This window comes from Populus trichocarpa, chromosome 4 (assembly GCF_000002775.5).
Source record: "Populus trichocarpa isolate Nisqually-1 chromosome 4, P.trichocarpa_v4.1, whole genome shotgun sequence".
Taxonomy (NCBI): domain Eukaryota; kingdom Viridiplantae; phylum Streptophyta; class Magnoliopsida; order Malpighiales; family Salicaceae; genus Populus; species Populus trichocarpa.
The window spans coordinates 3,920,019-3,933,392 of NC_037288.2; the positions used below are offsets into that span (position 1 = coordinate 3,920,019).

At 36.4% G+C, this 13,374-nt stretch overlaps 1 protein-coding gene across 2 annotated transcripts; it reads right to left on the reverse strand.

Annotated features, from left to right (window-relative positions):
• Nucleotides 1-305: 305 nt before the first annotated feature.
• Nucleotides 306-11,962, reverse strand: LOC7476373 (homeobox-DDT domain protein RLT1). Of its 2 annotated transcripts, none has more exons than XM_052451924.1 (18): nt 11,463-11,962; nt 10,582-11,013; nt 9,949-10,031; nt 8,920-9,252; nt 8,744-8,833; nt 8,502-8,666; nt 8,177-8,399; nt 7,947-8,047; nt 7,550-7,636; nt 7,311-7,463; nt 7,057-7,212; nt 5,980-6,189; nt 5,210-5,881; nt 4,559-5,113; nt 3,265-3,891; nt 3,001-3,105; nt 1,955-2,218; nt 306-1,486 (listed from the first exon to the last, which is right to left on the reverse strand). In XM_052451924.1, exons 1-18 carry the CDS (start codon nt 11,596-11,598, stop codon nt 662-664), a joined length of 5,217 nt encoding a protein of 1,738 aa, XP_052307884.1. In that variant the 5' UTR covers nt 11,599-11,962; the 3' UTR covers nt 306-661. The 2 variants fall into 2 exon arrangements, with proteins under 2 accessions (XP_052307884.1, XP_052307882.1); XM_052451922.1 differs by having other exon boundaries at nt 5,980-6,195.
• Nucleotides 11,963-13,374: the final 1,412 nt, after the last annotated feature.

The window sequence follows — 13,374 nt, forward strand, 5'->3', positions numbered from 1 at the left end:
ACTGTTCTTTAAAAGTTTCTAAAAATTTTAAAATTAACTTTTTAAATATTTTTAAATTATCTTGATGTTTTTATATTAAAAATAAATTATAAAAAATATTATTTTAATATATTTCTAATTAAAAAAACATTTATTATTATTGTTTTTTTCAATTTATGTCATGCTTAAATAAAGGATGCCATTAGATCTCCCGTGTCATGCTCGATATTAACTCTAGCTCTGATACCAGGACCAGGAGCAGCTCCTCATTAGCCTTTCTTTTTTACTTGATTAAAGAGAAAATTCCCTAGGAGAAGAAAAAGAAAAAGAGTAACGTGAATTTGCTTTATTGACAAATTTCTGGTAGACAAAACACCATTTAAATAGAATCAAAAGGATGAGAAAACTCATTTTCAGGGCACTTGTACAAATACAATCCACTGCCTCCCTAACAATAATGAATTACAACGCGGATCTACCTAATTACTTTCTACCTCTTCTTTCTGCTATGTATTGCCCTATATATGTAGAGAGGAATGGAGAGGGGCAATTCACTTTCTTACTTCCCCTATTATACATAAATTTCTGGTTGCCAGTCAAGCTGCATGACAAAAAAACTTTAATGCAGCTCAATATATGACTATCGCAAGCGCATCAGCAATCCCTTGAATATCAATGTGCTTCAGTCACTGTACTCATCTGAATCTGCATAGTCTAGGCCTTCATCATTCTTCACCCGATTGGCTTCTCGGTCTGACCCGTCACTCATTTCTATGTCCCCCTCTGAATCATCATCTCCCATTGCTGCAATGCCATTAGATGCATCTCCATCATCATCACTCACTTCCATTGAATTCCTGTTCCACCCATTGGAAGTGCCATTGAAACCTGGCTCCCAATTTCCTTGCTCATATACCTCTTCTTCAACATCATCGTCAGATTCTGCTTCTTCCATACTGTTGCTATTATCATCACCCACCACATTCAGACTGCCCTTTTTAGCACTCCAATCCTCATCATCCAGGTTTCTGAATGACTTGACATAGCTGTTGCGGGCAGCTGTTTTTTTAGACAGGTAGCTCACGGGGGCAGCAACCGTGTTGGTCATCCGACCAAGCAATGGCTCCTTGGCAACCGTCTTTTCCACTCTCCTCATCCGACCAAGCAATGGCTCCTTGGCAACCGTCTTTTCCACTCTCCTCTTCCTAACTGTCCGACGGCCCCGACTAGATGCTTGCAAATTTGTTTTTCTACCCTGTTGCCTTGGACCTTGATTCAAATTCTGAATTCCCCTAGAAGAACTCTGCCTGCCTGTATCAGATTTTAAACCAGGTACTCTTCTCTGCCACTTTGTAGCAAGTCCTTGATCACGCCCCCCTCGTCCACGTTTATAATTGCTACGCTTACCACGTAGATCAACAATCTCTTCTTTATTGTGCTCTTCTAGCTTTACATCTTTTATTTCGACCTCTTCATTCTTAAAGTCAGAATATCTTGATGGAAGTTTCTGCATGAGAAAAACCAGGTGCATAATCATAATCAAAATCAAAATCAAAACATCTTTCCTATCAGTGATCACCTGAAATTTTCTAAAGTGCCACTGGCAGATTCTCTCCTCTTTTTTAACTAAATGTGTGGCCCCAACTTGCCCATAAAAGGCAATCATTCCAAGCATGGGCTTGAAACTACTCTTCCCCCAACCAAGTATATGGGTATAAACAGCCTCAGAACATGTGGGATTATAACTTCCCTTTAAAAAACTCGAACGACCAACCCTTTTAGGCTTTTTGCAAGAGTTTGCACTCAATTTAAACTTGGAATAAAAAAAGAAGGAAAGAAAGAAAGTGATGCCTACCCACCTCCCCCTCTCCCTCCCTCCCTCTCAAACACACACACACGTGAGCGTGCGCGCACATAGACAATTGCAGTAAATGAAACAGAAAAGGATCAAAAGAGGAGGGAAAAACTAACTGACCATATATACTTTGACTGACTTGTCTGTAGAGGGTTCAGGTTTCTCATTCTTTACATAAATAATAGATGCATCTAGCTCGAAAAGCCTCAGGGCCACAGCTGCAATGGTTTTTGGCATCCATGGAAGTAGAGAAACTGATCCTAGACTAGCAGAATCACGTGCTGCACTTCCTGATGATGCAGAGGGGCCCAATAATTCCTTAGTCGTCTCAAAATTTGATGACAATCTCTCTCTTTTTATGGCACTCTCGAACACAGTCAATCTCTGCGATATGAACTGTAAAATAAGCAAAAACATCCCACCATACACACAAGACAGAAACATGACACTAGGTACGTAAAATGCTTGTTGTGCTACTGGCTTGGTACAAATCATAACAGGCTACTAGCTTGGTACAAATCATAAGATGGGCACATCCACAGGCACACTTGTCCATGTAAGAGCACATTAGCACAAAGAAAATTTTAATCCATGCAGATATATTGAAATCCATGGTCTTTTATAGCCTCCCGGGACAGAACTTCAGAAAAACGATAACAGGGCAACAGCCTTTTTGGGTCTATTATACCATGTAATGACTTTATTATCGCAAAATGTGATTGTGTACTGCATTATGGAGCAATGAATGCATGAAAATAATGCAGCAATGGAAACGGGAGAAAATCAATATACATGATTCTTCTATATATCAAAACCAGGTTCAGATTTTATGCGAGGAAGTAACGAACAGTGGTACATACCTCCACAGATGAAGCCTGCATACCCATGAAATATTTGAAAAAAACAAAACAGTGTTGGAATAACAGTATGTTTTCTCTGAGAAAATGAATGAAAAAATGCTTCCCCCACCCCATCATTAACAGAATAAAACAACCAGTAATAGAAGCAACAAAACAAATCTAAGATCATCACTATTTAAAATAAATTGATTTGGCATTACAGATTTATGCCAGAAATGGAACAGGAAAAACACAGATTTAGCATAGGGGTGTGTGTGTGTGTGTGTGTGCAAGTAAAATTTTAGCGATGTGTAAGATGTTGAGAACCTGTAGGAGCTCCTCAGTTGATGATGACATTATCAACTTCACAACCCAGTCCTTCCTGCAGATTTCCATCCAAAATGACTCAAGAGCTTCCTGTGGAACAGATACCTGCCAACTCAAAAGTGAAAATATATGGGTCAACATGATTAGAAGTTATCAATGCTTAGAACCCAGAATCTTAAGAAAATATTTTCCTCGTATTTTTTTAATTGATAGAGAGAATTGGGAAATCAAAATTAAACTGTAATATGAAAATGTCATTCCAACCTCTATGGAACCTAATAGCGCTGTCAGCAACCTGATTCCCAGTGGTAAACAAGAATCAAAAGCACGTGCATTTCCAGGATCAAACCTTTTCTCTTTGCATTGAATCTCATGTTCAGCAAAATCAAAATTCTTTTTATCAACTTTAAATGTTTGGTGGCAAGAAAGACAGTGGGTGTCTTCAGAGAGATAAGAGCTGAAACACAGGTTACAGGTATCCAATAACTGCTCACATCTTTTCTTCCCAAATTTCATGGCACGTAATGTTGAGGAATTGAAGCAGTCTTTCCACATCCAGTTCTGAAAATCCAGGTACCTTTTCAAAGCACCCTTCTTCTCTGCTGAATTTCTCCCAAGCTCAATTCTAAACAATGAAAATGTATCGAAAGTATCTGAGCTGGAAACACAAAACATACTGCTAGGGTCATCGATGTCAGCTGGGCAATTACCGCTGTCTGTTTCAGCTTTTTTGTTTTCATCTGTTGTTCCACTTTGGCACACAATGTTTGGAGACCACAAGTTCCTTCGTCCATTTTCTTTGAAAGAAGACTCAATCTTTTGCAACATTATACGCAAATGAGATTCCCTAACCCCACGAGTATCCAGAGATGACAAGAGAGTATCAAAGGCCTGAACAGAAATAGTGTTGAATACGGTGTCAGTGAATGCTGCAAGGCATCAACCAAAGAACAAAAAACAACCATATGACCCAAGGAGGTTCGTACTCTCATGCAATCAATCATGAGAGATAAAGAGAGCCTGGTTTTTCATCAGTATAGAGATGATTTTACAGCTCTAGCAAACGAGGAAAAAGTGGAGTATTTCTTGCTTTTAATGCCAGGACAGCCTCTAAGGAAACAGCCAACAGAAAGGTAAGAGATGAGAAAACATGTGCTTCCACTACAAGAGGTGATTATATATTATCTCTAAGATTACAACTATATGCTTCCCCTGGAATGGTGGAAAAGCACTAATTATCCCCAAGATGATTTAATAATGTCCCATAATTGTGAAGCCACATTAAACCAAAACACACCATCATCATGTCCAAACCACCCTGCCCCCTCCCAATAGGTAAAATCATTATAGTTACCATTATTCAGATTATGTCTGCAACTAATATATCCATGGTCGTTGTGGATAATTGGTGTTATTCTTTGACTAAAGAACCTCATTTTAACTCTAGCTTTAAGAGTCAAAACAAATATTAATATTTTTTTACCATGGGTTCTTAGATATTTTTCAACAGAGATTGCAATCAAGATATAAATGCATAAACCACAACGAGAGAAATTACCTCTTCTGAATCAATAACTCTCCAATTGCCGTCATGCAGTTCTACAAAGATCCTACCAGAACAAGGATCATTTCTAGAAGCAGATGCCACAAACTGCCAGTATCTATTACGTCTGCGATCTTGGCCAAGAGGCAAGGACCTGTAAATATACAACTCTTCTGCTAAGTGGGTAACATAAGCTTTCAATTGTGAACGTGACCTTTTTGAAGCATATCCATGCTGCTGCACTGAAATGTTATCTGGATTCATGGAAAGATCTTGAACAACTAAGGCTTTTTCAGAAAGAACACTGCTCAAGTGATTCTCTACATTTTCTGCCAAAGATTTCTGATCCTCAGCATTACTTGGAGATGCTTCCTTATTTTTGCTATCAACAAGAACCAAGGGGCTTTGGCTGCCTTCCAAAGCAGAACTAGCGACTTGTGTTTCAACTCTGCCCCCAGTTAAAGATGGAAAATCTAATTTACTGATGAACTCTTCTTTCAACCGACTTCTATCTAACTGCGCCTCAGCCCACATTTGTTTTTTAAGAGCATTTGCAGCTTCCAAACGATCCTGTAAAACTTGCTATTAGTTACAAGGAGAAAAACTAACAGCTTCCTGGGATGAGAGTGTGATTTAACATTTAACAAAATGAAAAGGAGCTTTTACCTCAAGAACAGAACGAATGGAATTCCCTTCATTCGCAATACCAACTAATACAACAAGAGCATTAAGACGCTCTTCGACACTGAGATGAGAATATTCCCCTTCTGTGAGTCCCTGAATCCATGATGCACCTGACTTGCTTTCATCGATTTCAATATTTTGTCCATCTCCATTATTAGTCCCCTCATCTTCATGAGCAACACACTGCTCGATGATAATGGGAGTCATCACATCCTTTGGACCATTCAGAGAGAAAGTTGAAAGACCTTTCTCAGACTCATTTTGTACAGTTAATGAAATATCATTACCGACTTTATATTTTCCACTCACTGACAAAGTATTTAATTTACTAGAAGGGACAGTGCTTTTGTTAGCACTCAATGGAGTAGCTAAATCATCAACTTCAGGATCCTCATCAACATCGCCTTCAGATTCTTCATCTCTTTCAACATCATCAGCAACTTCTCCACCTAAAAATCCATTTTCAAATATTCGAATTTTTTTTCTTGCTGCTGCAAGTATTGCCTCGGCATCAGCAGGATCCTTTCTGAAAGCTGCTCTTACACAATATGTTGAAGGAGCAATTCTTTCAAAAAGCTTTTGATCCCTTGTCAAAGCAACAGAAATAGATGCCTCTGGCGTCTTGCTTGTTGTCAGGTCTCGAAGTCCAGATTTCTGTAGGCAAAGGAGACAAGTAAGGAAATATCTGTAAGCAAAGGAGACAAGGAAAACAACAGTGGGGAAAATTAATGTTGGCAAACAAAAGAACTCACCTGAATCTTGTCTGCAAGTTCTAGCACTGTTAATCCTTTGCTCCCTTCAAGAGAAAGAACATGAAAAGCTGCAAACTTAACAGTTCCAGGTGTCAACCGATGCCTAGACTTTCTAGGAAGCAATAAACCCTTTTCTCGCATTAATGCAAATGCATTTTCAGCTGCTGATCCGTTGCGTATAGTAGAAATGATATCTTCACAATCCTTAACCTGCATCTAAAAAAACAATCATCTGTGAGTACAAGAAGGACAAAGCATAAAAATAATAATCGGTCAGCAAACATCTTATTATACAAAATAACACACTAACAAAATGTGGTGACAGTTATCAACTAGATTGAACATGATTGATATCACACCAAGTTATTTGACAAGTGTCGAAACATAATGAAGCTCAAAACCCACCAAGAAACATTTTATGTATGACACTAAATTGATAAAAACCATTACCAAGTTAACTATCTTAGGAGAAAAAATTTAGAGACAATCATACGTTTCAGCATTTTTTCATTAAATGCCTGCTTCTCAGGATCTAAACATGGAACTTTATAGCTGAAAACCTAGGAATTTCACAAATGCACCAAGGAAGACTCATGTCATTTATTTGATGAGTTAGTTATAAAGGCACAACAAAATCCTGAAGAATCCTAAATGCCAAATAGTCCTAACAATTATAATAATAATAATAATGAACTCGCTCCTAAAAGGCAGATATATCCTAATTAACAAATTCACATAAAACAACCATAATTATGTAAGTACTCCCATTAAGTGCAGTTTCAGCATTCCATTTTATTGACTGTATTATTCCTCCTCTCTTTAGTTATATATCATTTTATTTATAACTCCAATGAAAAAGCTTCAATCTTTTACTAAATGTGCTACCCGAATATTTTGCCTATGTCTACCTATCTTCCAAGTCTATAGCAAGACATCAATTATGTCATTCCAAATGTTACTGCTCTGAACATCCATTGGTGTACAAGACCAGTTTCAGTTGGCATATATATGGCACATTAAAGGAGCTAAAGCAGGGAGAGCATAGAAGAAAATAAAGAAATGAAGACAAGGACAAACCTCGTCAATATCGCCCAAACCAGTCCATGTTGCATTCCTTTTCCTCAACTGTGGCCCAAATCCTGCAGACAATGCCAATTGCCGGAGTATTTCGGGCCACGTTAATGGATTTAAGTGTTGCTGCCAGTTGCGTATATCAAAACCCCATGTATATGCCTAATACATTGGAGTAAAAGTAAAAAATGATTAAGCATCAACTGAAAGGATATCATGCCAATGAATACCAGTAAACATGTCCATGGAGCAGAGCTTACCCCTTGAACAATTTGTGGATGTCCACCTTCAGGATTGGCTGTATAATATTGATTTATTCCTAATCCAATAGAAGGCGTCCTTGCAACATCTTCAATGTCTTTTATTATTAATTTTAGAAGAGCGACATGTAATTCACTGAGCAATCTTGAATCCTAAAATCAAAATAGTATAAAAATCAACTGAGAGGAAGATGCATAAAATGAAGTTAGACAAAACAAAATTGAGACATGAAACTCACATAGTCATGGAAAGCTTGAACAAACTCATCAAGTGTAAATGGCCATAACCCAAGAACATCAGCAAAAGTAATAAAAAATCTCCAGACCTGAAAAAGATAAAGATTTTGGGACCTCAAAATAAAGACAAGAGAGTATTAACATTATCAAAAATTATCTGGATCAACACAACAAGCATAGAGAAGCAGTATAGAAGAAAGCATAACTTTTATGATTTTTTTTTTCATTTTTATGAAGTTAAAAAGAAATGAGCAGTGAAAAATGAGCCAACTAGAAGTCGTCAGAATTTCATTAGTGGGACTACAATGGAACCTAGTGAATCACATCATCATCTGCTAATCATGGATAGATAATACATATCACAGTTCAAGAAAATAAAAGGTGAGTTATAGGACATACCATCAGAAGATTCCCGATATTTTCTTCAGAATCCAACCAAGGTTGAAATCCAAAGGGTTTTTTTAATTGCACGGACTCGGATGGGAATGTGATCAACAAGTCTGGAGCACAAAAATTTGTTTTTATAACTAATCAGAAAATGTAAAACAAACAAACTTCTAACCGTCCTATTTCAACAGAAAAATTAAATTATTCTTTTTCAAAATGGTCTAATCTTCAGGCATCATTACCTCTGAATGAATCGAGGTTTTGCAAAGTATCATAGTTGAGGTTAACTATTGAGGCTAAGCCTTTGCTTGCAGCAGCCAATTCCATGAGTTCTAGCTGTTCATCCTCAATAAGATCCAAAGAGTCTTTAGCAATCTTACGTGCAGTTGCCTTCTCCATGGCAGCTTTGCGTTTCACTGCCTCTTTCTCCCTACGAAGCTCTTCTTTTTGTCTTCTTTTCTCGGCCTTAAAAATAAACAAGGAGAACAAAGAGATGGTTGGGATACTGCTATCTAAACATTAAAAAAAAATTACCTAAAAGCTCGGAATAATGGACTCGAAACTCACTCTTAAATACTCTTTCTGCATAAACTTTTCTCTTCGCTCAAGTTCACGTTTTTGCTCCCGCAGTAATCTCTCCTCCTCTCTTTGTCTTTCACGCATTAACCTCTCTTCTTCTTTTCGTCTCTCACGGTCATGCCTTTCCATCTCTTTCCTCATTCGTTCTTCATTCTGAAAATGCAAGTTCAAACATCTGAATCAGATGAAAAAAATACTACATCAGCAATTCAAGACTGATAAGATGGTACCTTCCGCCTTAAAATATCTTGTTTCTCAAGCTCTTTGCGCATCCGATTCTCACAAGCTTCAACATCCCTTACAGTTCTTGGTTCCTCAATCTACAAAAGGCAACCACATATATAATTACCACTCCTTGATTAAAAGAGAGAGAGAAAGCAAAAATCTCTTGAAAACTTCAGGACACCTTGCGTTTCCTTTCCAACCGCAGCTCAGTGTCATGGTGGAAGGTTTGTGCATCAGAAAAGACATTTGGATTTTCTGGTCCCATAATAGGATGACTGTTAGATTGAGCACTTGTTCTATTGTTTGCAAAGGTGTCTCGTTGCAGGAGATAGTCATCATCCCTCTGAGGTGATGAAAAAACATGCCCCCTCTTGTCTTGTTGAGACATAAGGCGAGCACGTGATATTTGGCCTGCACCAAAAGGTGAAGCTCTTCCCCTCAAAGTATCAACTGGTGAATCGTGATAAGGAGATTGAGTAAGTCCATAAGCATCAGATCGAACACTGGCATGATCCTGGAAAAAGTGGTGCTCATTAGTAGCCTTTACAGAGGCCTAGGATAGAATTGCTATTCAGAGTTTAACCAATATGAACTAGGCAAAATACAAAATCTACACTTAGAAGCCCAGCATTTACATGGGAATGCATGCATCATATCATTCTATTGTACCAATCATAAATATAAGAGTTAGGTTATGGAATCCAATACAGAAGTGGAGTAATCTCCAAGAAAAGCAATGGAGAGAACTAGCTATAGAAACTTGACAGATATGCAACAAGGTCAGTTCCATTAGGTCGATAATAATAAGATGCGGCCTTTTTTTCCACAGCCTTCAGGCTGTCACGTATTATCCTTTTGCATTTTTAAAGAAGGATGGTGTTTTTTTTGGTTAACTGTTAATTGCAGGTTGTTACTATCTTTTAATGATTTAGCTATAAAGAGAAAAGTGAGCATCATCTTGACCTAAGAGATGGTGATAGAGGCTGACCAGAAATGTTTTTCAAAAAAAAAAAAAACCACGATACCAAGAACTTGGAAGGGCAAAGCAAATGAAAGTTCCCTAGTTTAATGAAGACTAAACATTTAGATGCTGATAGGCTGATGATAGCACATCAAAGTATCTAAATCATATTGCAGTTCTATAGCACACAAGGAAATATCACAAACACCACAAAAATAAAAGAGAGAGATGAGGAATTTAAGAAACTACTTTGCTTGATTTGGCATCATGTCGCTCGTATACTTTGTCCTCATAAGAATACCCCATTCGCTTCTGTTGTTCAGTAATAGATGCTGCATGTGATTACCAATAAATTTTTAGCAGATGCGATCCCAACATCAAAAAGAATAAAAATGTCACATGCCAATGTTAAACAGTCAAAATTGCATTCTAACATGAATACATTCTGGAGAGAAAATTGATTTCTTTTCCACATTCATCAGTGAATGAACAGCCACAAACAGGATAACTAGGCAAGTTTTAACTTTAATGGATCATGTGATCAAAAATGCCTAGGTATTCACTCTCCAATTAAACATCAGTGACAATAGTAGCATGAACTAATCACTGTGGTAGCATGAAAAAATCAGTATCTAAATATAGTACAAGTGCAGTTCGGTTGTTCATTTCAAACAACAAACAAACAAATACAAAAACAGGAGAAATTAGCACCAAAAAGGCATGAATAAAAGAGTATCCTTGAGGACTAAATATTTTTCTTTGCTCAAAATTGAATTCACGTGAAATGCCAATGTTCATCCCACCTCATTTCAAAAATAACCATTACTACGATATCAAGCAATTAAAAGTATGGCATTGTTAAGATCAGTTAAGTAGCATGACCTATGGGTGTCCCAAACGCATCAGGTGGCAACGGATCAAACTCCATTCCAAGAATTGGCCCATCCTCCCTCAATGGTTCCCCAAGCTGCGCCTCCACACAGGCAATAGCTCTAAGCTCCATAACTGACTGTGGTGATGAATCGTAGTACCTTCTCATCGTATGCCCATCATCTAAAATCACTTTCCTTGACTCTGAAAGTGGACTAGAGCCCGAACCGGACCCAGACCCATAATCACTTCCATTCTCAGCCCCTATCCTCATATCCTCCAAAGGAGACTCGGGCAATGGTGCTGTATTCCGCTGCTTCTTTACTGGAGTCTCCTTTTTGTCCTTCAACCTCCTGTGGCAAAACCACATCTGCAACTGCCTATCAGATAGTCCTAATTTCTCCGACAATTCTGCCCGCATCTCCTCTGACGGATATGTCTCAGCTGATGAAACCAGCAATAGCAAACAAAAATCAACAAAAAAAAAAACATGCTGATACGCGCGCGCATAATGCAAAAAATAAATAAATAAATAATAATAGCTAATTATTGAATCAAAATCATCCAAGATCCATGCAAAAAAAAGAAAAAAAAAACAAGTGAAGTAAACATATTACACATAAATCTAGAGAAAAAATTAAGCATCTATAATCACTAACACGAAAATTAACTAGTTATGTGATTAAAATTGCCAAAAAAATCAAAATTTCAACAAAACTAACAAACAACTAAGCCTCTTTCATTGAATAACACATAAAATTAGCAGGAATCCAAGCATAAACAGAATCACAAACACAAAGAAATAGAGAAAATCCAAGCCAGAAGAGATCAAAAGCAAACAAATCAAATCAAAACCGTGTAAACATAAAGAGAGAATGAAGAAGTGTACGGACTGGCATAAGCTTTCTCTAGGGTTTCAAGTTGGAAAGGAGTCTTCATCTGTCGTTTAGGCTTGCTTTGTCCTTCATTAGAGCTCACCACGTTGTTCTTCGATCTGTTTTGTTGTTCTTCGTCAGAATTGGCCTCCATCCGGAATCGCGATCGTAAAGATTAGGGTTTTCAAAACAGAAAACGAGATAGAAAGAGAGAGAGGACTGATTTGGTTTACTTTTTTCTCTCTCTAATATCGTGAGGGTCAAGGCCCAGGGAAGAAATTAACATCACTCCTCCTCCTTTTTAATTTGTTTATTATCTTTAAGAAGTAAATTGAATCCGAAAATAATATTGATAAACGCCGCGTGACGAAAAGAATTGAACGATCCTATGAGAGAAAAGGAAAGGAGTGATAATAAGAAATGGGGAAAATAGGCAACAAAAAATGAAAGAAAGAAATCAAAAAACAATAACAACGAGAGAACAACAAAAACAAAATAGTCCTTCTTGACTCCAATTCGGATTTCCATTTTTTTTTTTTACTGTTTTTATTATTATAATTATCAGTACTATTATTATTATTATTCTTATTTGATTTTTGTGTTTTAAGTGTTGCTGGCAGGAAGGAATGGGTTTTTTTTTTTTTTTTGTAACACTAAAAACATCCTTTTTGTTTGGAACATGTTATATGTTCGTTCGTTCGTTCATTCGCTTTCCTCCTCTGTGCTGCCTCTTCTTTTTATCTTTTTTTTACTTGGTGGTCAACTTGTCACTGCACTGTAACACTTTGTATTTATTTTTTTCCCTGTTTAGGCTCTGGAATAGTTCTTTTCTTTTTCTTTTTCTTTTTCTTTTTTAGAAAAGATGGATGGTTTCTTTGCAAAGAGGGATGGGATCGTGGGATATTTGGCTGCGGCTGGGTTCTTGCTTCCTTCCTCGTTGAAGAGTTCCTTGTTTTTGCTTGTGGATATGAGCTTGATTGAGCCTATGGGATCTTCGGGTGAGTCAATCATTTTGACATTTTTAGTTTGTGTTTCTAGTGGGCCCTTTTCTTTTTCTTGGTTCTTGGGCTGGGTTCACGGGGTTGGGCTCGCGTGGGCCTGGGTCTTACTTCTTTTTTTGTTTTTTGTTTGTATGCTTATAGAATGAAAAATAGGATGCCACGAAGACAAAGGAAAATAAGTTCTGTTTGTTTGGTAATCTAACGTACGAGAGGAAAGAGTGCGTGTATGAAAAAAAAATCAGTTAAAGAACCGGTTGTAGGGTCCTCTAAGCCAGCCAATAAAGATTATTTTGGTACTCGCATAAAGAATTTTCTATGTACAATACAGATATAATTTATAGTGACATGGAGAATTTCCATTCATATATATAATTAGTATTTGTGCTTTTATAGTGTAAATTCTCTTTTTATGTTCATGTATTTTGTTTTTATAAAAATATATATTTGTATTATTAGTATGGTTTCTTGAATAAAAATTGAAGGTGATTAAATTAAATATTCGGAAAAATTCTAATGATTTGTAATAATGATGAAAAAATGTATCTCTTGAGTTAAGACTTCCTTTTTTATTTATTTATTTCCTTTTTACATAACATGCCCTTTTTTTATCAAAAACATTATTTTTTAAATAAAAATTTATCATAATCTTATGGTTCTATGGTTTTAACAATAATAATTATGATTCTATAGTTTTAACATGAATGTATTAAAAAATACAAAAATAATAAATTTAAGAAAATTCTATAAAATAATATAATAAAAAATAAATATTTGATTTGAATTAAATATTCATGACCTATTTTTTAAAAAACAATTCTACATATTATATTCATATATAATTATTCAAAAATTCATTGTTAAAAGTTCTAATATTATTTGAAAAATATGGCATAATCAAATAATTATTTTAATAAATTTGTTTTTAAGGA

Coding starts and splice junctions, on each gene's coding strand:
- LOC7476373 (XM_052451922.1), bottom strand. CDS start 11,598: ATGGAGGCCAATTCTGACGAAGAACAACAAAACAGATCGAAGAACAAC. Junction 7,464..7,549: donor TTCAAGCTTTCCATGACTAT/GTGAGTTTCATG, acceptor TTTTGATTTTAG/GATTCAAGATTGCTCAGTGA. Junction 3,892..4,558: donor GAGTTATTGATTCAGAAGAG/GTAATTTCTCTC, acceptor ATTTCTGTTCAG/GCCTTTGATACTCTCTTGTC.